Source organism: Coturnix japonica, unplaced genomic scaffold (genome assembly GCF_054131305.1).
Source record: "Coturnix japonica strain WE unplaced genomic scaffold, WE-NBRP24 Scf082, whole genome shotgun sequence".
In the NCBI taxonomy this organism is placed as follows: domain Eukaryota; kingdom Metazoa; phylum Chordata; class Aves; order Galliformes; family Phasianidae; genus Coturnix; species Coturnix japonica.
Window position 1 is genome coordinate 266,348 of NW_028188985.1, and position 21,766 is coordinate 288,113.

Here is a 21,766-nt window from a genome sequence, read left to right on the forward strand (position 1 = left end):
CCCAAAATGGCGTCCGTCGCCTTCGATTCTTTTTCCGATTCCTTCCGGGGTTTTTTTCCGTGCGCGTTTTTTGGCCTTTTTTGGGGTTTTTCATAGCAAAAATTCGTCGACTTCGGGGGTTCCGGATGCTCGAGGCAAGCGTATGTATGAGCGGCACCCCCCAGTGATTCCCCAGCCCCCCCCCACCCCGTAATAAGATCGAGGGGGGGGGGGAGGGAGCTGTTCCTCCAACCCAACCTTACAACCCCCCCCCCCCCCAAAATCAAGCCCCCCCCCCATATAATAGCACAGCCCCAGTTCCCCCCCCCCCCCCCCCCCAGTTTGCACCCCAGGTTTCAGGGGGGGGTTATGGGACCCCCTTCCTCCCACTGTAACCTTAGCAAATAAATCCCCCTCCCAAATCAGTGCCCCTCCAGCCCCGTATTATAGCACCACGCTCCTTTGGGACCCCCATATGTTACACCATAAGGGCTCCAGCTCTGGGTTTAACAATGAGGGGGGGGGAGGGGGGGAGGTTTCTGAGCCCCCCCCACCCTCACCATCCCAGCCCCCCCCCCACATCAAAGCCTCCCCCACAACCTGTCAGGTTCCCCCACCCCTTTGGGACCCCCCCCCGCCTCACTGTTACACCACAGCGGCTCAGCTGGTTGAGGTGTGGGGGGGGGGATGGTCGGTTTATGAGCCCCCTCCTCCCCCCACCCTCATCATACAACCCCCCCCCTCCCAATATCTCTCCCCCCCCTTTAGGTTCCGGTCCAAATACCACCCGGACGAGGCCCAGCGGCGGCGCCAGGAGAGCAGGGCAGCGCTCAGGAGGCGCCGCGATGTTTTCCTCTATCTATGGGAACGGGGCTGGATGGACGGGCTGCTGCTGGACATCGACAGGGCCCCCGCCATCATCAAAACACTCGATGCCGGTACCGGGACCCCCCAGGACCCAGAGGGATCCCCCAGGACCCATAGGGACCCCTCGGGACCCATAGGGAGCCATAGAATCTGTAGGACCTCCCCCCCTCAGACCCCTTAGAATCCCCCCCAGGCCCATCAGAACCCCTTCAGACCCATTGGACCCATAGGAGCCCCCTTACAGAGCCATAGAGATGTAGGACTCCCCCCTCCCCCCCAGATGCCCCATTTCTTTGCTTCTCTCTCTCACTTTAACCCTTCCCCCCCCCATAATTAGCGGTAATTAAGATGGAGGGCGGCACAGAGAACGACCTGCGCATCTGGAGCAGGAGGAGGAGGAGGAGCGGCAGGAAAAGGCCGAAGCAGCCAAGAAGGAGGAACCGCGACCCCCCAACAATGAGAGCAATCCCCCCCCGACAGCAAAGAGGAGGGGAAGAAGGTTCGAGGGGGGTCCCCTGGGGAGGGTCTGGGGGTCGTCTTTGATCTATAGGGTCCCCCATGGGGTCTTTTGGGGTCCCCTTGGCCCTATGGGGCCTGTTTGGGGGTGTGCATGGGGTGTGATTGGCTCTATATGGTCTCCATAGGTTCTTTTGGGGTCTTTGTGGTCCCATAGGGTCAGTTTGAGGGTCCCCATAGGGTCACCTTGGCCCCATATGGTTTCCATGGGGTCCCCATAGGGTTTGCTCCTGCATCCTGTGGGTCTCTATTGGGTTCGGGGTCCTCTCACCCCATTTAAAACTCCTCCCCCTCCCTCCAGGCGGAAGGGGAGGAGGCAGCCAATGAGAAGACCCCAAAAGCTGCAGGGGAGGAGGAGGAGGAGAAGGGGAGGAAGGAGGAGGACGGTGAGAAGGAGGCCAAGAAGGTGAGACACGCCCCTTCCTTGCTCTAAGCCCCTCCCCTTTTGGTGAGGACCCTCCCCCAATTTCGGTGCCCCCTCCCCACTTTTAAGGCCGCCCCGAAGCGGAAGCGGCCGCGCAGCGGTGAGGAAGAGGAGGAGGAAGAGAGCGACGATGACGGCAGCGGCAGCGAATCAGAGAGCGGCTCCGAGGGGGGGCGGCGCCAGGGGCAATGCAGGTGGGGCATGGAGGGGTCCTGGAAGGGGAAAGGGGGGACGCTGGGGGTCTATGGGGGTCCTTAAAGGGCAAAGGGGCCATTGGAGAGACTCTGAAGGGGTCCTGGAAGGGGAAAGGGGGGACGCTGGGGATCTATGGGGGGGTCCTTAAAGGGCAAAGGGGGCCATTGGAGAGACTCTGAGGGGTCCTGGATGGTCAAAGCAGACATGGGGGGGGGGTCTGGAGGGGTCTTGGATGGTCAAGGCAGTCATAGGTGGGGGGTTTATGGGGTCCTGGAAGGTCAATGGGACACTGGGGGGTCTGGGCTGGGCAGATGTGGGGTGGGGGTCACCCAGGGGGGTCCTGGAAGATGAAAACAGACACTTTGTGAGCCCTCATTCCCCCCTCCCCCAAACAGAGGAGAAGGGGAAGGAGGAGAAGGGAGCTGAGGAAGAGGAGGGCAGCGGCGGAGGGGGGGGGACGGCGACCACGGCAACGGCTGCAGCTGCTGGGGGGGGCACAGGAGGAGCCGGGGGGGCAGCGACCACCCCCGGGACCCCCACGACCCCAACGGGGCAGCAGCGAAACCAAAGGAGAGCGACCCCCCCCCACGGCCCCTGCACAAAACCTGCTCCCTCTTCATGCGGAACATCGCCCCCAACATCGCGCAAGCCGAGATCGTGGCGGTGAGAAGCCCCAAAAACAACAGAATTCACCCAAAAACACTGACACCCCCCCCATCCATGTTAACCCTCACTTTCTTCTTCCCCCCCCCCCATGACAGCTCTGTAAGAGATACCCCGGCTTCATGCGCGTGGCGCTGTCGGACCCCCAGCCGGAGAGGAGGTGGGATTTGGGGGGGGGTCTCTGGGGAGGGTGGTCTTTGAAGGGGTCTTTGAATGGGGTGGGGGGGTTATTTGATGTCTTTGCGGGTTTATGGGGGGTAGAAAGGGGTTATTTGGGGGTCTTTGGGGCAGATGTGGGGGGGATAAATGAGGTTTTGGGGGTTATTTGGGGGTTTTTGGGAGGGGATGGGGGGTTGTTTGTGGGACCTTGTGTTTTTGGGGGAGTTATTTCAGGGTCTTTGTGGGCTATTTGGGGGTTTTTGGGGGGGCGTGGGGTGGTTATTTGGGGTCTTTGGGGGTAATTTAGGGTCTTTGGATTGGAGGGGGGGGGGTTATTTAGGGTTATTTGGATTTATTTGGGGTTTTGGGGGGCTGACACTGTTTTCCCCCCCCCCCCCCACCTATAGGTTTTTCCGCCGGGGTTGGGTGACGTTCGACCGCAGTGTGAACATCAAAGAGATCTGCTGGAGCCTGCAGAACATCCGGGTGAGGAGGGGGGCGATTTTAGGGGCAGGGATGTGGATGGGGCTGGGGGGGCACTGATGGGGTCTGGGGGCTCTTTGGGGTCACTTATGGGGATTGATTTGGGATCGTTATGGGGTCTTTTGGGTCGCTTTTGGGGATGATTTGGAGTCTCTATGGGATCCACTTTTGGGGTTGTGTTGGGGATCTCGTTTGGGTCATATTGGGGGTCTCTTGAGATCACTTTTGGGGCCACTTTTGGGGATCATTTTGGGGTCTTCTCAGATCCCTTTTGGGGGCATTTTGGGGATCATTATGGGGTCAATTTGGATACCTCAGATTCGTTTTAGGGTCTCTTTTGGGGCCGCTTTAGGGCTTCTCTTCGGGTCTCCTCAGTTCCCTTTTGGGGTCACTTTTAGGGTCTTTTGGGGCTCACTTTTGGGGTCATTATGGGCTCATATTGGGGTCTTCAGATCCCTTTTGGGGTCACTTTTAGGGTCTTTTTGGGCCACTTTTGGGGTCACTTTGGGCTCATTATAGAAACCATTTGGGGGCCAGTTTTGGGCTCCCTTTGGGTCCCCTGACCTCTCCCTCCCTCCCAGCTCCGTGACTGTGAACTGAGCCCCGGTGTGAACCGTGATCTGACCCGCCGTGTCCGTAACGTGAACGGGCTGACGCAGCACCGCACCGTGGTGAGGAACGACATCAAGCTGGCGGCGCGACTCGTGCACGCGCTGGACGCCCGGGGGCAGCTCTGGGCCGGGGGGGAGAACGACGTCGGTGCCGCCACCGCCACAAACCGGGGAAGCACCGCTGGGAGATGGGGACGCGGCCGGTGCCGGAGACAGCGCGGTGGTGGGGGTGAGTGGTAGCGCGGCCTACTTCCGGTTGGAAGCGCGGCTTACTTCCGGTTGAAAGCGCGGCCTACTTCCTGTTGATAGCCCTGCCTCTTCCGGTAATGGCCGACACCACTTCCGGTTGCGGCCTGTACCGTTTCTGCCGCGGTTTTGCCGCTTCCCGTTCCCGTTTCCCCCCCTTTGCCGCCCGGCTGTCCCGCATCCCCCCCATGTTCCCTCAGTCCCCCTATGTCCCTTCAGTCCCCTCAATCTCCCCCCATATCTACCCACATCTCTCTGAGACCTCCAAGTCCCTTCAGTCCTCCTACGTCCCACCATGTTCTCCATATATCCCCCCATGGCCCACACATCCCCACTGCCCCCTATGTCTTTTCAGTCCCCCATATCCCCCACATCCCCTCAGTCCCCCCCATGTCCCCCGCAGGCGGTTCCGTCGCAGAACCCGGTTCTGAAGCACATCACGGATTACCTGATCGAGGAGGTGAGCGCCGAGGAGGAGGAGCTGCTGGGCCGCAGCGGGGGGGACACGGAGGAGGGACCCCGCGAGGGGAACCCCACCGAGATCACTGTGGAGCGCGACGAGAAGCTGCTCAAGGTGGGAGAACCCCCCACAGCCCCACGGCGCAGCTCTGGGTGCCTCCAGCGCATCCCTGTGTCCACACATCCCACCCAACCCACCCCTATACCCCCTCAGGACCCCCCATTCCATCCCTGTATCCCCCCATCCCACCCCCATATCCCTTTGTCCCCCCCATCCACCCTCAGGACCCTCGCCATCCCACCTCCATATCCCGTTATCCTCCCATCCTCCTCCCACCAGCCCCATAACCAACACCCCCCCCAACATCCTCATCCTGTTGTCCCCAACCCCACCCCCATGTCCCCAATCCCATTGACCCCAATCCAATGTCCCACCCCATTGTCCTCAATCCCACCCCATCACCCCCAATCTCATTCCTATATCCCCAATCCCCCCCATAACCCCCTAAACCCCCCATAACGCCCCCTAAACCCACCCATAGCCCCCTAAACCCCCCCATAACCCCCTGCTGCCCCCCAGGTCCTGGACCGGCTGCTGCTGTACCTGCGCATCGTGCACTCGGTGGATTATTACAACACCTCTGAGTACCTCAATGAGGACGAGATGCCCAACCGTTGTGGGATCGTCCACGTCCGGGGGCCGCTGCCCCCCAACCGCGTCTCCCATGGAGAGGGTGGGTGTCACCCCCCCATATATGGCCCCTATGGACCCTCCTGGGCTGCTTGTGGGGCAGCCTGTCATTCCATATGGGGTTGGTGGTATTCCATCACCTCATATGACCCATAGAAAGGCATCGACACCCCATAATCCCCATTGCCCCCATTACTGATCCCTTGTGTCCCTATACAGGGCATTGAACCCCTTGTAGCTCCTGTGCTCCCCCTCCCCATTTTACCCTGTGACCCCATATGAGGTTGGAGATGTTCCCTTATTGACCTTGTATGACTTCCTATGGGGGCACTGTCCCCCCTCACAACCCCCAGATGTCCCCCACACCCACAGTGGTGTCACCCCATTGTCCCCAACATCTCCACCCCCCTCAGCCCCACATCCCCTCAGCTTCCCCCCCAAGTCCATGGTCCCAAGCTTGTGTTTCCCCTTCCCAAGCCCAAGCCCCCCCCCAAAGCCCAGGACCCCCCCATCTTGGTGTCCCCCCGCAGTGGCTGAATGGCAGAAGGGCTTTGAGGAGCGCCTGGGGCCGCTGCTGTCGGGTCGGGAGGCGCTGCCCGAGGAGGAGGCGCTGAGGTTGGGGAAGAAGGACCCAGAGCAGGAGGTGGAGAAATTCGTCACAGCCAACACTCAGGAGCTGGGGAAGGACAAGTGGCTGTGTCCGCTCAGCGGGAAGAAGTTCAAGGTGGGGACGTGGGGGGGATTGGGGATGTGGGGGGAGTTGGGGTGATGGGGGGAATTGGGGTGATGGGGGACATTGGGGTGATGGGGGGTATTGGGGATATGGGGGTATTGGGGATGTGGGGGGCATTGGGGTGATGGGGGGTGTTGGGGACATGGGGGTATTGGGACATGGGGGGCCAGTGCCACCCCACATCTCCCCATGGTGACCCCCCAGGGCCCCGAGTTTGTTCGGAAGCACATCTTCAACAAGCACAGTGAGAAGATCGCCGAGGTGCGGAAGGAGGTTTTGTTCTTCAATAACTTCCTACAGGACCCCAAACGTCCCGCGCTGCCCGAGGGGAAGGGGGACCCCCACCAGGACCTGCACAGGGTGAGAGCCCCAAAAATCCATAAATCACCCCTAAAAAACCCGGAACTGACCCCCTGAAATCTCAAAACCAGACTCAAAATATGCTCCCAAATCTGACCTCAAAACCTGATCCCAAATAGACCAAATCTGATTCCAAAACTTTCAAATCCGAGCACTAAATAACCCCAAACTGACCCCAAAATCTGACCCCCAAAATGACCCCAAAACATCCCTATATCTGACCCCCAAAACCTCCAAATCTGACCCCAAATATTCCCCAAGACGACACCAGAATCTGACCCCAAATCCCCAAATCCAACCCCAAACATTGCCCCCATCTGTCCCCCAAATCCCCCCATTGCTGACCCAATGTCCCCCCCAGGTCTGGCCCCAGGGCTGCTGTACCCCCCCCCAGACCCCACAGGGGATGATGCCCTATGGACAACCACGGCCCCCCATCCTGGGCTATGGAAGGTACGGGACTGGGGAGGGGGGGGGGGGGGGGGGGGTTGGGATGGGATTGTGGGATTTGGGGTGGAATTGATGAATTTGGGGTGGCATTAAAGGAGGTTGGTGGGGATTAAAATGTTTGGGGGGGATGGGAGGAGTTCTAAAGGGGAATTTGGGGAGATTATGGGGGGTTTGAGGTGGGGTTAAGGGGGACGGAAGATCTTTGGGGTGGATTAAGGGGAAATGGGATTGGTGTTCAGGTTGGGATGGATGGAATGGGAGATGATGGGGCTGTGGTGTGGGATTAGGGGGCTTTTGGGGGCAGATAAAGGGGGTCGGGGGGAAGAACAGCTCAAAGTGAAGGGGGAAATGGCCATATTGGGGGTTATTGGGGGTGTTGAGAAGGGTCCCATTTTGACTCTGCCCCCCCCTCCAGGTGGTCCCCCATATCCCCCGGTCCCTATGGGGGTAGGGGCAGCTACGACTCGTTCCGAGGTCAGGGGGGGTACCTGAACAAACCCCGCAGCAGGTGAGCCCAGGGGGGGGTATGGGGTCTATGGGGTCCCTGACCCCACTGAGTCCCACCCCAAGGCCATTCAGACCCTCTTAATCCCCCCCCAGCCCCTGTAACCCCTTTTCCCTTCCCTGTTAATCCCACCATCCTTTTAATCCCCCATAACCCCACCCAAAACCCCTTAATCCCACTCTGGATCCTTTCCAACATCCCTTAATCCCACTTAACCCCCCACAAAATCCCCTTTAATCCCCCCAACGTCCCCATAATCCCCCCTAAATGCATTTAATCTCACCCCAAATCCCCTTTAACCCACTTTATACCTTCAAATCCCCCAGGAAACCCCTTAATTCCCCCTCCTCTCCCCCCAGTGACCCCCAAATCCCCTTAATCCCCATAACCCCCCTACCCCTCCCCATTATCCTTCCTGATCCCACCCCAAATCCCCCTTAATGTTCCCCAAACCCCCTTCATTTGGGATGGGGGCTCCCTGGGGGGTGTAGGGAGGACCCATGTGGTGGTGGTGGTTGGGGGTCCACCCCACAGCCCCCCATTATCCCCCCCATAGGATGGTTCGGGGCGACCCACGGGCCATAGTGGAATATCGGGACCTGGACGCCCCGAAGACGTGGATTTCTTCTAACCACGACCCCAAATCCCCCCCAAAATCCCCATATTTTGATATGATCGCCCCCCTACCCACCCCATAACCAACCCTAACCCACAATAAAGGGCCCTATGGGGGCAACACCCCACTGCAGCTCCATAGCTTGGTTGGGGGGGCACATCTGTGGGGTTTAGGGGGTTCTATGGGGCCAGAGGGGGTCTGGGGGGGTTCTATGGGGCTGGAGGGGATCTGGGGGGGGGTGTTGTATGGGGCTGGAGTGGATCTATGGGGCTTCTATGGGACTGGAGTGGATCTATGGGGCTTCTATGGGACTGGAGTGGATCTATGGGGCTGGAGGGGATCTGGGGGGCTTCTATGAGGCTGGGACCCCCCACTCTGGGAAGCCACACCCCCTTCGTGACGTCACGGGGCGCTGTTAAAACTCGATGATTTATTGGCCGATATACGTGAGGGGCGGGGCAAGACGCAGCCAATCAGAGACCGCTCTTTACTCCCTCAATCCGCTGTCTGCAGCCAGTCACCGCGAGGGGGCGGGGATAAGAATGTGCTCGACCACCATTGGCTGTCGCCCCGCAACAGCGCGGTGACGTCATTTAAAAACCCGATACAGCCACGCCCCCACGCACCGATTGGCTGCGTCCTCCATCCGAGCGCTTCACGCTGATTGGCGGGAGCGCTCTGCCAATCGGAAAGGCGGGGCCAGGCCTTAAAGGGGCAACGCCGCCGTATTTAAAAGGGTGACGGGTCTTAAAGGGGCAACGCCACCGTCCTCTTAAAAGGCGATGCCGCTCAGAGCGCCATGGCGGCCCAGCCCAGGATGAGCAGCGTCCCGCCCACGGGAGCTGCCCGGTTCAACGACGGATCCCCGGTAATGGCGAAGTAATAGAACGGACCGCAGAACAGCGACATCCCCGTGCACAGCAGCGCTCCGGCCTACGGGAAAACGGGGGGGGGAATACAAGAGAATAACGGGATGGAAAGGAACGAGTGATGGGGGGGGGAGGTGGGTTTAGAGGGGGGGGGGTACGAACCACGCCGGGCCGGCGGCAGCGGGGAACGCTGAGCAGCACCAGACTGTGCAGGAGGTGGTACCGGTTGGCTGTGTCGAAGATCTTTAATGGGAGGTAACGGGGATGAACGAATGAATCAATGAATGGGCTTACAGCGGGACCCCCACCAGCAGGGCAGGGATGGGGCTGCATGAGGCCTCACATCGGGCCCGATCCATCCCCATTCCCCTTTAAAGCCCGGAGCTCCCCCGGCAGCGCTCACCTCCTTCTGATAATCATCCCGGTCGCTGCGGCGGAAACCTGTGGGGGACCAAGGGCTGAGCTGGGCTGCACCGGGACCCCCCGACCCCCCCGTTCCCCCGTTCCGCACCGTGGGCCCCGTAGGCCGCAGCCGCCACCGCTACGGAGCCGCTCAAGGCCCCAACTCGCAACCAAACCATCTCTGCACTTCCGCTTCCGGCCCGTCTCTTCCTTTCCTCTCTCTCCACTAACACTTCCGGTCTTTGCCGCCATTTCCTGTCTCTTCTCCCATTCGCTCAGAGCTGCGTCAATCTCCGTCCCCACAACCAATAGCGGCGGGCGCCTTGGCCACGCCTCCTTAATTCCGTCTCCTCACGTCTCCATTTCCGCTCTTTACAACCCACTTCCGCTTTCTCTTGCCACACTCCGCTCTGTCCTCGACACACTTCCTGTCTCTCCTCACAGCCCTCCACAGATCGCTCCTCCCTCCACTTCCGCCCTCTTCATTCTCCACTTCCTCCCTCTTCTCCCTCCACTTCCGCTCTCTCCCCATCCACTTCCGCTCTCTCCTCCCTTCACTTCCGCCCTCATATTCCACTTCCGCCCTCTCTTTCTTCAACTTCCGCTCTTTCCTCATCTGCTCTCTCCCTCCCCCTACTTCCGCCCTCTCCGATTTCCACTTCCGCCCTCTCTCCATCCACTTCGCCCTCTCATTCCTTTACTTCCTCCCTCTCCTCCCCCTACTTCCGCCCTCTCCTCCCTCCACTTCCGCCTGTCCTTCCTCCACTTCCTCCGTCTCGTCACAGCGCCCCCGTTCGTTCCGGCGTTCTTGGTTCCCCCCATCCCGGTGTCCCCGCCCCGCCCCCCCCGGCGGGTTGGACCCATCGGCCGCTCCCGGCCCCGCCCCCCCTCCACCCCCCCCCCCCACGTTCCGCCGCCGCCGCCGCCGCCATGGCCCGGCCCAGGCCCGGCCCCGCCGATAGGCCCCGGTACGTTATAACGGGGGGGGCACGGGGTTATTATGGGATGGGGGCACAACCAACGCCGTATGGGGGGGGGGGGTCGGTATAGAACGGGGGGGGGGGGATGGAATGGGGAGGGGGGTATTTATGGGTGGGGGGTGACGGGGGGGCGGATGGGCCGAGATTTGGGGGGGGGGTTTGGGGGATTTTTGGGTTTTTTGGGGTTATTTTGGTGCTTTGGATTTGGGGTTTTTTTTGGGGGGGTCTCGGCGCTGTTGGGGGTTGATGGGGGGGGGGGGGGTTAAGGCCGCAGGGCCGGAACTCGCGTTGCTATGGCGACGCTCCGGGCCCCGTTGCTATGGGAACCGATGGGGGGGGGGGGCACCCCACATCCTCTGCCGACCCCCCCCCCCCCCCTTCATCCCCCCCCCCCGCTCTGGAGTTCGGGGTCCCCGTTGATGGTTGTGGGGGGATTTGGGGTCACCGCGTGGGGGGGTTGGAAGGGGGTTATTTGGGGGGGGGTTATTTGGGGGGGTCCTGGGGGGTGTTTGTGAAGGGAGTTTTGAGACCCCCCCCCCCCCACTGATGTTCTGTTCTGCTTCTTTCTGCCCCCCCCCCCCCAATAACCCCTTCCCATCATCCCTGCCATGTCCCCCCCCCCATATCCCACATCCTTCCCCCCCCCATCACCGTGTCGCTCTCTCTGCCCCCCCCAATCCCCCCCCGACGACCCCGATGCCCCCCCCAATATCCCTTATATCCCTCTGCCCCCTGACCCCCCCCACATCATGACCCCTCATGCCCTTTTGACCCCCCCCATTCCCTGACCCTTCCACTACCCCTCAATCTACACCCACCCCCCCTCCCTGACCCCCTCAATGCCCCCCCTGCCCCCTATATCCCCACTCACTCCTCTGCCCCAAAACCCCCCTGCCCCCCCCCACCATACCCTTAACTTCCCATACCCTCAACCCCCCCATAACCCTTAACCCCCCCCATACCCCATAACCCCCCCATAACTCTCAACTCCCCCATACCCCTTAACGCCCCCATACCCCCTGCTCCCCCATTATCCCTCAACCCCCCCCCCCCTTTGCCACCAACCCCCCCCACAGCCCCACCATGGATCTCACCCCCCCCACCCACCCATAGCCCCCCCCCACAAACACCCCCCTCCCCACACCCCCTCCCTCCCCCCCCCCACACCCCCAGCCATGCCGCCCTCCCCGTTGGCGTTGGCTTTGGCCTTAATCCTTTACACCCCCCCCGGGACCACCCCCCAACCCCCCCCACCCCCTCCAGGTGCCGGTGGCGGTGGTGGGGGGGCTCCTCATCCTCCGACCCCCCCCTGACCCCCGTTTCCCGGTGGTCCCGACCCAATATGGCCGACTGCGGGGGGCTCGCAGGGATCTGAGCAATGAACTGCTGGGGCCCGTCCAGGCCTTTCTGGGGGTCCCATACGCAGCCCCCCCTTTGGGCCCACGGCGTTGGGCCCCCCCCGAAGCTCCGGCCGCGTGGGGGGGGGTCCGAGATGCCACAGCCTTCGCCCCGGCCTGTCCCAAAACCTGAGGGGGGACCCCCCCCATTATGCTGCCCCTTTGGCTGAGCGATAACCTGGAGGCGGCCGGGGCCTACGTGGCTGCACAGAGCGAGGACTGTCTGTATCTGAACCTCTACGTGCCCACCGAGGATGGTAAAAAATGGGGGAAAAAGGGGGAAATTGGGCAAATTGGGGGGGGGGGGTGAGGAAAAGGGAGTTTGGGGGGGGAAATGGGGGGGAAATGGGGGTGGGGAGGGGTGTTTGGGGTGAGAAGGGCAAAGTTTGGGTCAGTTTGGGCAGGAAAAAGGGGGGAGAGGGAAAATTTGGGTGGAAAAAAGGGGAATTTGGGTAAATTTTGGGGGAAAAGGGGAGTTTGGGGGGAAATTGGGGGTAAAAGGGGAGGATTTGGGGGGAAAAAAAGGAGAATTTGGGGCTAAGTGGAAATGGAGCTTTTTGGGTGTTGGTGGAGGGAGGAGAATTGGGGTAAAAATGGGCCAAAAGGGGAAAAATTTGGGTCGAAATGGGCAAAATTGGGGGAAGAAATGGGGCTAAAATGAAGAAATGGGGGCAAAATGGGGAAATGGAGCAAAAAAGGGAAGAAATGGGGCAAAAAATGGGAATAAAAGTGGAGAAAAATGGAGAAAGAGTGGAAAAAATGGGCAAAAAATGAGGAAGTTGGGTAAAAATGGAGAAAATTTGCAACAAAAACAGAGAAAGTTGGGCAAAAAAGAGGAAATTGGGGGGGAAAAGGAAGAAATGGGGCAAAAAATGAGGAAGATGGGTAAAAAGGGAGAAATACAAGGAAAAATGGAGGAAATGGCCCAAAAATGAGGAAATGGGGCAAAAAAAAGGGAATCTGGGCAAAAACTTGAGGAAAATGGGGAAAATGGCCAAATTGGAGGGAATGGGGCAAAAAAAAGTGAAAAAATGGCAAAAGTTGAGGAAAATGAGGCAAAAAAAGGAGAAAATTGGGGAAAAATGGAAGAAATGGAGCTCAAAAAAGCGTGGACATGGGAAAAAATGGACAAAAAGTGAAGAAATGGGGCAAAAATGGGGGAAAATGGGCCAAAAAATCCAAAGTTGGGTTAAAAAGTGGCAAAAATGGGCAAAAATGGAGAAATTTGGCAACAAAAGTGGGGGAAATGGGGTGAAAAAAGGCAGAAATGGGCCAAAAGTGACAAAATTGGGCCAAAAAAGCAGGGACCGCCCCTCCCCCACCCCATCCCTGTGTCTGTCTGTCTGTCCCCATGGCCCCATGTCTGTCTGTCCGTCCCCATTGGCCCCATGTCTGTCTGTCTGTCCCACATCCATCCCTCCATCCATCCATGTCCATCTGTCCGTCCATCCTTCAGCCCATCTCCAGCCCCGTGTCCATCTGTCTGTCCCATCTCCTCCTATTCAGCCCTGTGTCTGTCTGTCTGTCCATCCAGCCTTCAGCCCATCCCTGTGCCTGTCCATCTGTCCATCCGTCCCCATGTCCGTCTGTCTGTCCCATCTCCATCCATCTCCATGTCCATCTGTCCCCATCTCCGTCCACCCATGCCTGTGTCCGTCTGTCCATCCTCCATCCATCCCTGTGTCCCCACGTCTGTCTGTCTGTCCATCCACCCCAGTGTCCGTCCATCCTTCTGTCCCCATTGTCTCCTATCTGCCCCCATCCCCTCCATCCATCCCCACATCCATCTGTTTCCCCCCCCCCCCCAGCCCCTTTTTGGGCCTCCCCCCCCCCAAAAAAAAGACAAAAAAAAAACAACCCCCCCCAGCCCCAAAACCAGCATTTCTTACCCCATTTTTGCCCCCCACCCAATTTCCAGCCGTGCTTTTCTTCAGCCCCCCCCCCCACTTTTGGGGCCACATTTTACACCCCCCCCTTCTCCCCTCACCCCCATTTTGGCCCCTTTTCCCCCCCCTCCATTTCCCCCCCCCCCGCCCAATTTTTGCCCCCCCCCCACCCCCATTTTGGCCTCATTTCCCCCCCCCCACCTTTTTGGGCCCCATTTTTTAACACACACACTTTTTGGACCCCCTTCTACTCCTCCCCCCCCCCATTTCTCCCCACCCCCACCTCCTTTTTGCCCCCCACCCCTTTTTAAGCCACATTTCCCCCCCCCCTTAGCCCCCTTAGCCCCCTTCTTGGCCTCTTCCCCCCCCCCCCTTAATAATTCCCCCCTTTTGCCCCCTTCTCCCCCCCCCCCTATTTTAAGCCACATTTTTCCCCCCTTAGCCCCCTTTTTGGGCCTCTTCCCCCCCCCCTTTATAATTCCCCCCTTTTGCCCTCCTCTTCCCCCCACCCCCCTTTTTAAGCCACATTTTTCCTCCCCACAGCCCCTTTTTGGGCCTCTTCCCCACCCTCCCCTTCTTTATAATCCTCCCCAACCCCCACCACCCCCTTTCTGGCCCCCTTTTCCAGCCCCCTCCCCCCTTTTTAAACCACATTCCCCCCCCCCAGCCCCCATTTTTGGCCCTCTTTTTGCCCCCCTCTTTATAATTCCCCCCCAAGACCCCTCCCATTTCCCCCCCCCCCTTTTTTAATCCACATTGTCCCCCCCCAGCCCCATTTTTCGGGCCTCTTTTCCCCCTTATCTCTTTACCCCCCCCCCCTCGCCCCCCCCCAGCCCCATTTCTCTCCTTTTGGCCCCAAATTTTGCCTCCTTCTCTTCCCTCGGTCCAGGTTTGCTCGCCAAAAAGCGCGAGGACGGCGCGGCCGGCGGCCCCCCCCCGGACGCAGGTACTTCTGCATGGGTCTTTTTTTGCCCCCCCCCCCCCATCCCCTTTCCCTTATCACCCCCCCCCTCCTTTCTTTCCCCCCCCCCTCAACCCCCCCCATTCACAACCCCTTCTTTTGGGGGGGCATTTTTTTGGGGCTGCTTTTTTTGCTTCTTTTTTCTTCTTTTGGTCTCTTTTTGGTTGATGTTGGTGGTGCTTTTTTCTTTTTTTGCCTTTTTTCTCCTTATTTTTCTCTTGTGGGGGGGCTGTTTTTGGGGCTGGGGGGGTTGTTTGTTGGGGCTGCTTTTCTCCTGGGCTTTTGGGGGTTTTTTCTTTTTTTGGTTCTTTTTTTGGTGGTTTTTTTTTGTTGGTTTTTTGCTTTTTCTTTTTTTGCTTTTTGGACACGTCTCCAAACCCCCCCCCTTTAACCCCCCCCCTTTACCCCCCCCTTTAAACCCTCTTTATCCCCAACCCTTTAACTCTCCCCCCTTTACCTCCCTTTATCTCTCCTTTAACCCCCCCTTTAACCCCCCATTATCCCCTCTTTACCCCCCCTTCAACGCCCTTACTTTCAACCCCCCCTTTAACCCACTCTTTAACCCCCCTCTTTAATCCCCTTTACCCCTCCTTTGCCCCCCCCCCTTTAGCTCCCCCCTTTTACTACCTCTTTAACCCCCCCATTTTCAACCCCCTCCCTTACTCCCCCATTTAATCCCCTTTAATCCCCCCTTTAACCCCCCCTTAATCCCCCCCTTTTGTTCCCCCTTTACCCTCCTTTTAACCCCCATCTTTACCCCCCTTTAGTTCCCCCATTTAATCCCCCCCTTCAGCCCCCCCCATTTAACCCCCCCTTTAGCTCCCCCCATTTAACCCCCCCTTTAGCTCCCCCCATTTACCCCCCCTTTAGCTCCCCCATTTAAACCCCCCCTTTAGCTCCCCCTTTGCCCCCTTTGCCCCCCCCCTTTGCCCCCTTTAGCCCCTCCCACTTTAAACCATCCCCTACTTTAACCCCTCCCAACCTTTGCCCCCCTTTGTCCCCTCCCCCCCTCAGCCCCTCCCCTTCTTTACTCCTCCCCCATTTAACCCCCCCGATTTTGGGGTGTCCCACCCCCCCATAACCCCCCCCCTCCATATTTCTGACTGTTGGACCCCCCCCACTCCACCCTTGATCACTTTAGGGGGGGGTCCCCAAAAAATCATGTGGGGGTCCCCAGTAGAACATGGGGGAGACTCTGAATTGACAGTGGGGGGGGGTGTCCCCAATAATAGACATGGGGAGGTCCCAAAAATGTGAGGGGGGGGGGGCCTCAGAAACTGATGTGGGGTCCCCTGTTGTGACATGGGGGGGGTCCTTAAAGTGACAGTGGGGGTTCCCCAGTAATAGACATGGGGGTGTCCCACAAGGAGGTGGGGGCTCCCAAGGTCACTTTGGAGGGGAGGGGGTGTCACATGGCCATATTGGGGGGGGGGGGGTGTCACCAAAATATCACTGGGGGATTTTGAGGGGGGGGTCCCAGAGTGACCCTGGAGAAAAGAGGGGGGGGTGAACCCAAAGTAATGATGGGGGGGGTTGTTCCCAAAGTAATCAGGTGGGGGGGGGTTCCTGCTATCCATGGGGGGGGTCCTGAGTTAATGTGGGGTGGGGACACCCCCTATTGATATATGGGGAGGGGGGCCTGAAAAGCAGTGTTTGGGGGGGGGGTTCCTTCAGTCGATATTGGGGGGGGGTCTGCAATTGATGTGTGTGTGGAAGGCCCCATAAGCAAGACAGGGGAAAGGGGGGGGGGGTTCAGGTTCTATAATTGATGAAGGTGGGGGAGTAATGGGGGGGGGGTCCCCAGCCAGGGTCCTCCTGTGACCCCTGCCCCCCCTGCCCCCCCCCCCAGACATTCGTGACAGCGGGAAGAAGCCGGTGATGCTTTCTTACATGGGGGTCGTACATGGAGGGCACCGGGAACATGTTTGATGGCAGCGTGTTGGCGGCCTACGGCAACGTCATCGTGGTCACCATGAACTACAGGCTGGGGGTCCTCGTATGGGGGGGGGGGTCATGGGCTGGGGGGGGGGCTGGGGGCATTAGGGGGAGTTGGGGGGTCGTGGGGGGGTCGTGGGGGTGGGGTTGGGGGTGTTTGGTGGGCATGGAGGGATGATTGGGGGTGGGGGGGGCGTGGTGTGGGGAGGGGTTTGGGGGGCTTGGGGGGGAAGTTGGGGGTTGGGGGGGGTCATAGTGTGAGTCCTTATGCAGTGTCTGGTGGGTGTGGGGCTGCGGTTATGGGGTCATTGTGGGTCTCCCATTTGTGTTTGGGGCTGGGGTCATCGTGGTGTGGTTGGGGGTCCTGTGGGTCTCCATGGGACCCCACACCCCCCCACCTCCCCATAGGTTTCCTGAGCACGGGGGACCAGGCGGCCAAAGGGAACTACGGGCTGCTGGACCAGATCCAGGCCCTGCGGTGGCTCAACGAGAACGTGGGGCACTTTGGGGGCGACCCACAGCGCATCACCATCTTTGGGTCCGGCGCTGGCGCCGCCTGCGTCAGCCTCCTCATCCTGTCCCACCACTCGGAAGGTACCGGCCCCAAATCGCCTGCTGGGACCCCAGACCCACATTGTCCCCATCTCCTGCTGGGACCCCAGACCCACATCATCTCCATCTCCTGCTGGGACCCCATCCCTGCATCATGTCCATCTCTTGGTAGGACTCCATCCCCATGTCATCCCTATCAGCTGGTAGGATCCATCCCTACATCATCTTCATCTCCTGCTGGGATCCCACATCTCCATCACCTGGTAGGACCCCATCCCCACATCATCCCCATCCCCCCATCATCCCCATCCCCACATCATCCCCATCCCCACATCATCCCCATCCTCACATCATCCCCATCCTCACATCATCCCCATCCCACATCATCCCCATCACCTGGTAGGACCCCATCCCCACATCATCCCCATCCCCACATCATCCCCATCATCACCTGGTGGGACCCGATCCCACCTCATCCCCATCACCTGGTAGGACCCCATCCCCACATCATCCCTATATCCTGCTGGGACCCCATCCCCACCTGATCCCCATCAATCACCTGGTAGGACCCCCCCCCATCTCCCCCTGACCCCCTTTACCCCCGTATCCCCCCAGGCCTGTTCCAGAAGGCCATTGCTCAGAGCGGGACGGCCATCTCCAGCTGGTCGGTCAACTACCAGCCCTGAAATACACGCGGCTGCTGGCGGCCAAGGTGGGCTGCGAGCGCGCCGACACGGGGGCTGCGGTGGAGTGTCTGAGGAGACAACCCTACCGGGCCCTGGTGGACCAGGACGTGCAGCCGGCCCGGTACCACGTGGCCTTTGGGCCGGTGGTGGACGGCGACGTGGTGCCGGATGACCCGGAGATCTTAATGCAACAAGGGGAGTTCCTCAACTACGACATCCTGATCGGGGTCAACCAGGGCGAGGGGCTGAAGTTCGTGGAGGATTCTCTGGAGAGCGAGGACGGCATCTCGGCCTCGTACTTCGACTTCACCGTCTCCAACTTCGTGGACAACCTGTACGGGTACCCCGAAGGGAAGGACATCCTGAGGGAGACCATCAAGTTCATGTACACCGACTGGGCCGACCGCGACAACGGCGAGATGCGCCGCAAGACCCTCCTGGCTCTGTTCACTGACCACCAGTGGGTGGCCTCCGGCCGTGGCCACGGCCAAGCTACACGCCGAGTATCAGTCCCCCGTCTACTTCTACACCTTCTACCACCACTGCCAGACGGACGCACGGCCCGAGTGGGCGGACGCGGCTCACGGCGATGAGATCCCGTACGTCTTCGGGGTCCCCATGGTGGGCGCCACCGACCTGTTCCCGTGTAACTTCTCCAAGAACGACGTCATGCTCAGCGCCGTCGTCATGACCTACTGGACCAACTTTGCCAAGACCGGGTGGGTGGGGTGGGGGGCGGTGGGGTGGTTGGGTGGGGAATGGGGCAGGGGGGTGGGTAATGGGTCGGTGGTGTTGATATTGGATGATGGGTGGATATTGGGATGGTTGGGTGGGTGTTGGGGTGGATAGTGGGATGGTAGGGTGGGTAATGATGTGGGTAATGGGGCAGGGAGGTAGATATTGGGGTGGTTGGGGTGGTGATGGGATGGTTGGGTGGATATTGGGGTGGTTGGGTTGGTGATGGGTTGGAGAGGGTGGATAATGAGGTGGATAATGAGGTGGTGGGGTGGATGATGGGGTGGTTGGGTAGGTGATGGGAGGGATGGATGATGGGATGGATGATATTGGGGTGGATGATGGGATGGATAATGGGATGGATGATACTGGGTTGGATAATGGGATGGATAATGGGATGGATGATGTTGGGGTGGATGATGAGATGGATGGATGATGGGGTGGATGATGGGATGGATGACATTGTGGTCACTCCAAAAGCCCCATTGGCAGCTCCCCCCATTCCCCCCCCAGGGACCCGAACCAGCCGGTCCCGCAGGACACCAAGTTCATCCACACCAAACCCAACCGCTTTGAGGAGGTGGTTTGGACGCGCTTTGACGGCAAGGACAAGCGCTACCTGCACATCGGGCTCAAGCCGCGGGTCCGCGACCATTACCGCGCCAACAAGGTGGCCTTCTGGCTCGAGCTGGTCCCCCACCTCCACAACCTGCACCAGCTGCCCCACGCCTCCACCACCACCCGCCTCCCCCCCCCCGGACCCCCCCGCCGCCCCCCTCCTTCCTCCACCCGCCGCCCCCCGCCCGCCCCGTCGTCTCCTCTGTCCCCTCTGGAGGATGATGAGGACGAAGACCCCGATGGGGGGGGGGGTCGCCGCCGTTTCGCCCCGTTCCCGGGGGACTCTCGGGACTATTCCACCGAGCTGAGCGTGACGGTGGCCGTGGGGGCGTCCCTCCTCTTCCTCAACATCTTGGCCTTCGCCGCGCTCTACTACAAGCGGGACAAGCGGCCGCCTCCCCCCCCGGAAGGGAGGCCCGGGGGGGTCCGTCGCCTCAGCCCCCCCCTGGCGCCCCGCGGAGCCCCCAACGATCTCTTGGGGGGAGGGGGAGAGGAGGAGCTGGTGTCGCTGCAGCTCAAGCACCCCCCCCCCGAGCGAGGCGGGATCCTCGGGGGGGGGACGGAACCCCCCGACAGCGCCCTCAGAGCCCCCCCCGGCGGCCCCCCGGACTACACGTTGGCGCTGCGGAGGGCCCCCGACGACATCCCCCTCCTCACCCCCCCCAACACCATCACCATGGTCCCGGGGGGGCTGCCCCCCCCTGCACCCCTTTGGGCCATACCCCCCCGGGCACAACAGCACCCTGCCCCACCCCCACTCCACCACCCGCGTATAGGGACCCCCCCCCTATGGCTACACTCATGACTCGGGACCCCCATTCCCACCCCCCCCAGACCCTGATGATCCGCCTCAAAGTGCAGCTCCCTGCTTGTGCCCCGACCCCCCCTATTCCCACCTTAGAGGTGCGGGGGACCACAAACCCCCCCCCTCCATCACCCTGGGACCAGCAAAGGGACCCCCCCCAACCCGGGGTCTGGTGAGGAGGTGAGGGAACCCCCCCCAAAGGGATGAAGGGGTCCAATGGGAACAGATGGGGACCCCCCCACAGGACTAAGGGGTCAGATGGGGACCCCCCCCCCCCATAACCAGGACTGAAGGGTCCACTGAAGGCAAATGGGGACACACCTCCTTCCCCCACCCCTGGGACTGAGGGGTCCAATGAAGACAGACGGGGCCCTGCCCCCCCCCGAAGGACATTTGGGGCCCTGAGAAAGGTCCCGTGTGACCCATTGAGGCCCATTGGGACGCCCCCCTCCCCCAATGAGAAGCATGGGGGTCCCATGAAGAAGCACTGGGACCCCCCCCCATCCCCCCCCTCCACCCCAGGACTGTGGGGTCCCATGAAGAAGCACTGGGACCCCCCCGCCCCCACGAGGAGATTCCTGGAGACCCCCCAGGTCCCCCCGAAGCTGCATGGGGGGGGGACCCCCCTGAGGATGCCCGGCTGCCCCTGACGATGATGATGATGATGACAACGCATGGGGACACCCCCCCCCCACATCGCCTGCATCCCCTTTGAGGGGGGGGACACGGCACTGCCCCCCCCCTTTAAAACCCCACTTTATCATCGGTGCATGTTCCCAGCCGCGGGTTGGGGGGGGGAGGGGAGAAGGGGGGGGTGATGCGAAATGGGTCCAAACCTCCCCAAAACGAGACCCGACGGGGAGGGGGGGGTCGCCCCCCCCCCCAAATCCCCCCCATTTCCCCATGGGGGGGTAGGACTCATTCACACCCCCCCTCCCCCTTTTCTTTCCGCGCTTTCTGTACAGAGATTTGTGCCAAACGCAGCAGTTATTGGGGGGGGGGGCGATGAGGGGGGGTCGTGCCCCCCACCCCTCCCCCCACTTTTTGTGTCCCCCCCCCATTTATTTCCACGTGCCAAAATGGCGGCGGTGCCGGAGATGGCCGACACGGAGCGCGAGATGGCGACCCCGAGCATCGCCCCGTTGCCATGGCGACCCGCGAGCATCCCCTGGTTGCCATGGCAACCCTGAGCGCCCCCCCCCTCTCCATCTATCTCGTGCCGGTTGCCATGGTGACACTCCGTGGTTGCCATGGTGACACGGAGCCTTTTGGGTACCACACTATGGTCGGTTGCCATGGAGACCCCGAGCATCCCCCGGTTGCCATGGCTACCCCGAACACCGCCCGGTTGCCATGGAGACCCCCGAGCGTTTGCCATGGAGACTCCGTGGCTTCCGGTACCGCCGGAGACCCCCGAGCATCCCCCGGTTGCCATGGTAACCCCGGGTACCATCGCGCCCGTTGCTATGGAGACCCCCATCAACCCCCTCCCCGTTGCCATGGCGACAGCCTGCATGGTGCGCCCCCCCCCCCAATTGTTGCCATGGCAACTGTTGCCACGGTGACGTCACCGGTTGCTATGGCGACTTCCCCACGGTTGCCATGGCGACGTAGCCCCCCCCCGCCCCGAGAGCAGCATCTATTTTTATTCCCGGTGGCCGCGATGGGGGGGGGGGGAGGGGCCAAAGGGGGGGGGGGGGGGGCGGCCCCGGGGGCGTTTTTAAGAAAAAAAGAAGGAAAAAAAGGAAAAAATTAAGAAAAAAAGCGATTATTTCCGGGTGAGAAACGGCGACGAGCGGCAAGATGGCGGGGGGGGGATGGGGGGGGGGAGAGGGGGCGTTATCGGGTTATAATGGGTTATAATGGGTTATAGTGGGGTTATAATGCGTTATAATGGGGTTATAATGGGTTATAATGGGGTTATAGTGGGATTATAATGGGTTATACTGGGTTATACTGCGCTATACTGGGGTTATAATGGGG

The 21,766-nt window shown here is 60.5% G+C and overlaps 3 protein-coding genes and 1 long non-coding RNA gene across 4 annotated transcripts; 3 read left to right on the forward strand and 1 right to left on the reverse strand.

Annotated features, from left to right (window-relative positions):
- Positions 1-6: 6 nt before the first annotated feature.
- On the forward strand, positions 7-7,144 carry LOC107307057 (serrate RNA effector molecule homolog). Its single transcript, XM_085534385.1, is given in 18 exon segments — positions 7-11; positions 97-189; positions 748-917; positions 1,184-1,222; positions 1,225-1,305; positions 1,308-1,345; positions 1,664-1,768; positions 1,856-1,980; positions 2,410-2,644; positions 2,743-2,804; positions 3,211-3,289; positions 3,868-4,041; positions 4,526-4,717; positions 5,183-5,336; positions 5,824-6,017; positions 6,231-6,386; positions 6,748-6,839; positions 7,141-7,144. Coding segments are annotated over 18 exon segments (1,998 nt in total).
- Positions 7,145-7,221: 77 nt separating this feature from the next.
- Positions 7,222-8,082, forward strand: LOC146751514 (uncharacterized). Its single transcript, XR_014941440.1, has 2 exons — positions 7,222-7,344; positions 7,898-8,082. It is a non-coding gene; the product is annotated as an uncharacterized LOC146751514 (long non-coding RNA).
- Positions 8,083-8,372: 290 nt separating this feature from the next.
- Positions 8,373-9,433, reverse strand: LOC107307065 (transmembrane protein 256 homolog). Its single transcript, XM_015850504.3, has 4 exons — positions 9,338-9,433; positions 9,230-9,267; positions 8,989-9,069; positions 8,373-8,890 (listed from the first exon to the last, which is right to left on the reverse strand). Exons 1-4 carry the CDS (start codon positions 9,405-9,407, stop codon positions 8,747-8,749), a joined length of 333 nt encoding a protein of 110 aa, XP_015705990.2. The 5' UTR covers positions 9,408-9,433; the 3' UTR covers positions 8,373-8,746.
- A 2,276-nt stretch (positions 9,434-11,709) lies between these two features.
- LOC146751515 (neuroligin-2-like) lies at positions 11,710-19,872 on the forward strand. The gene is given in 10 exon segments (XM_085534413.1): positions 11,710-11,862; positions 14,381-14,437; positions 16,302-16,332; positions 16,334-16,448; positions 16,795-16,981; positions 17,555-17,620; positions 17,623-18,095; positions 18,097-18,344; positions 18,874-19,680; positions 19,682-19,872. Coding segments are annotated over 10 exon segments (2,163 nt in total). The 5' UTR covers positions 11,710-11,756; the 3' UTR covers positions 19,755-19,872.
- The last annotated feature ends 1,894 nt before the right edge of the window (positions 19,873-21,766 follow it).

Excerpts from the sequence above, each read along its gene's own strand:
- LOC107307065 (XM_015850504.3), bottom strand. The coding sequence starts at position 9,407 with ATGGTTTGGTTGCGAGTTGGGGCCTTGAGCGGCTCCGTAGCGGTGGCG. Across the intron at positions 9,268-9,337 it reads TGCGGCCTACGGGGCCCACG|GTTTCCGCCGCAGCGACCGG; the intron begins GTGCGGAACGGG and ends GGTCCCCCACAG. Across the intron at positions 9,070-9,229 it reads GGGATGATTATCAGAAGGAG|ATCTTCGACACAGCCAACCG; the intron begins GTGAGCGCTGCC and ends CTCCCATTAAAG.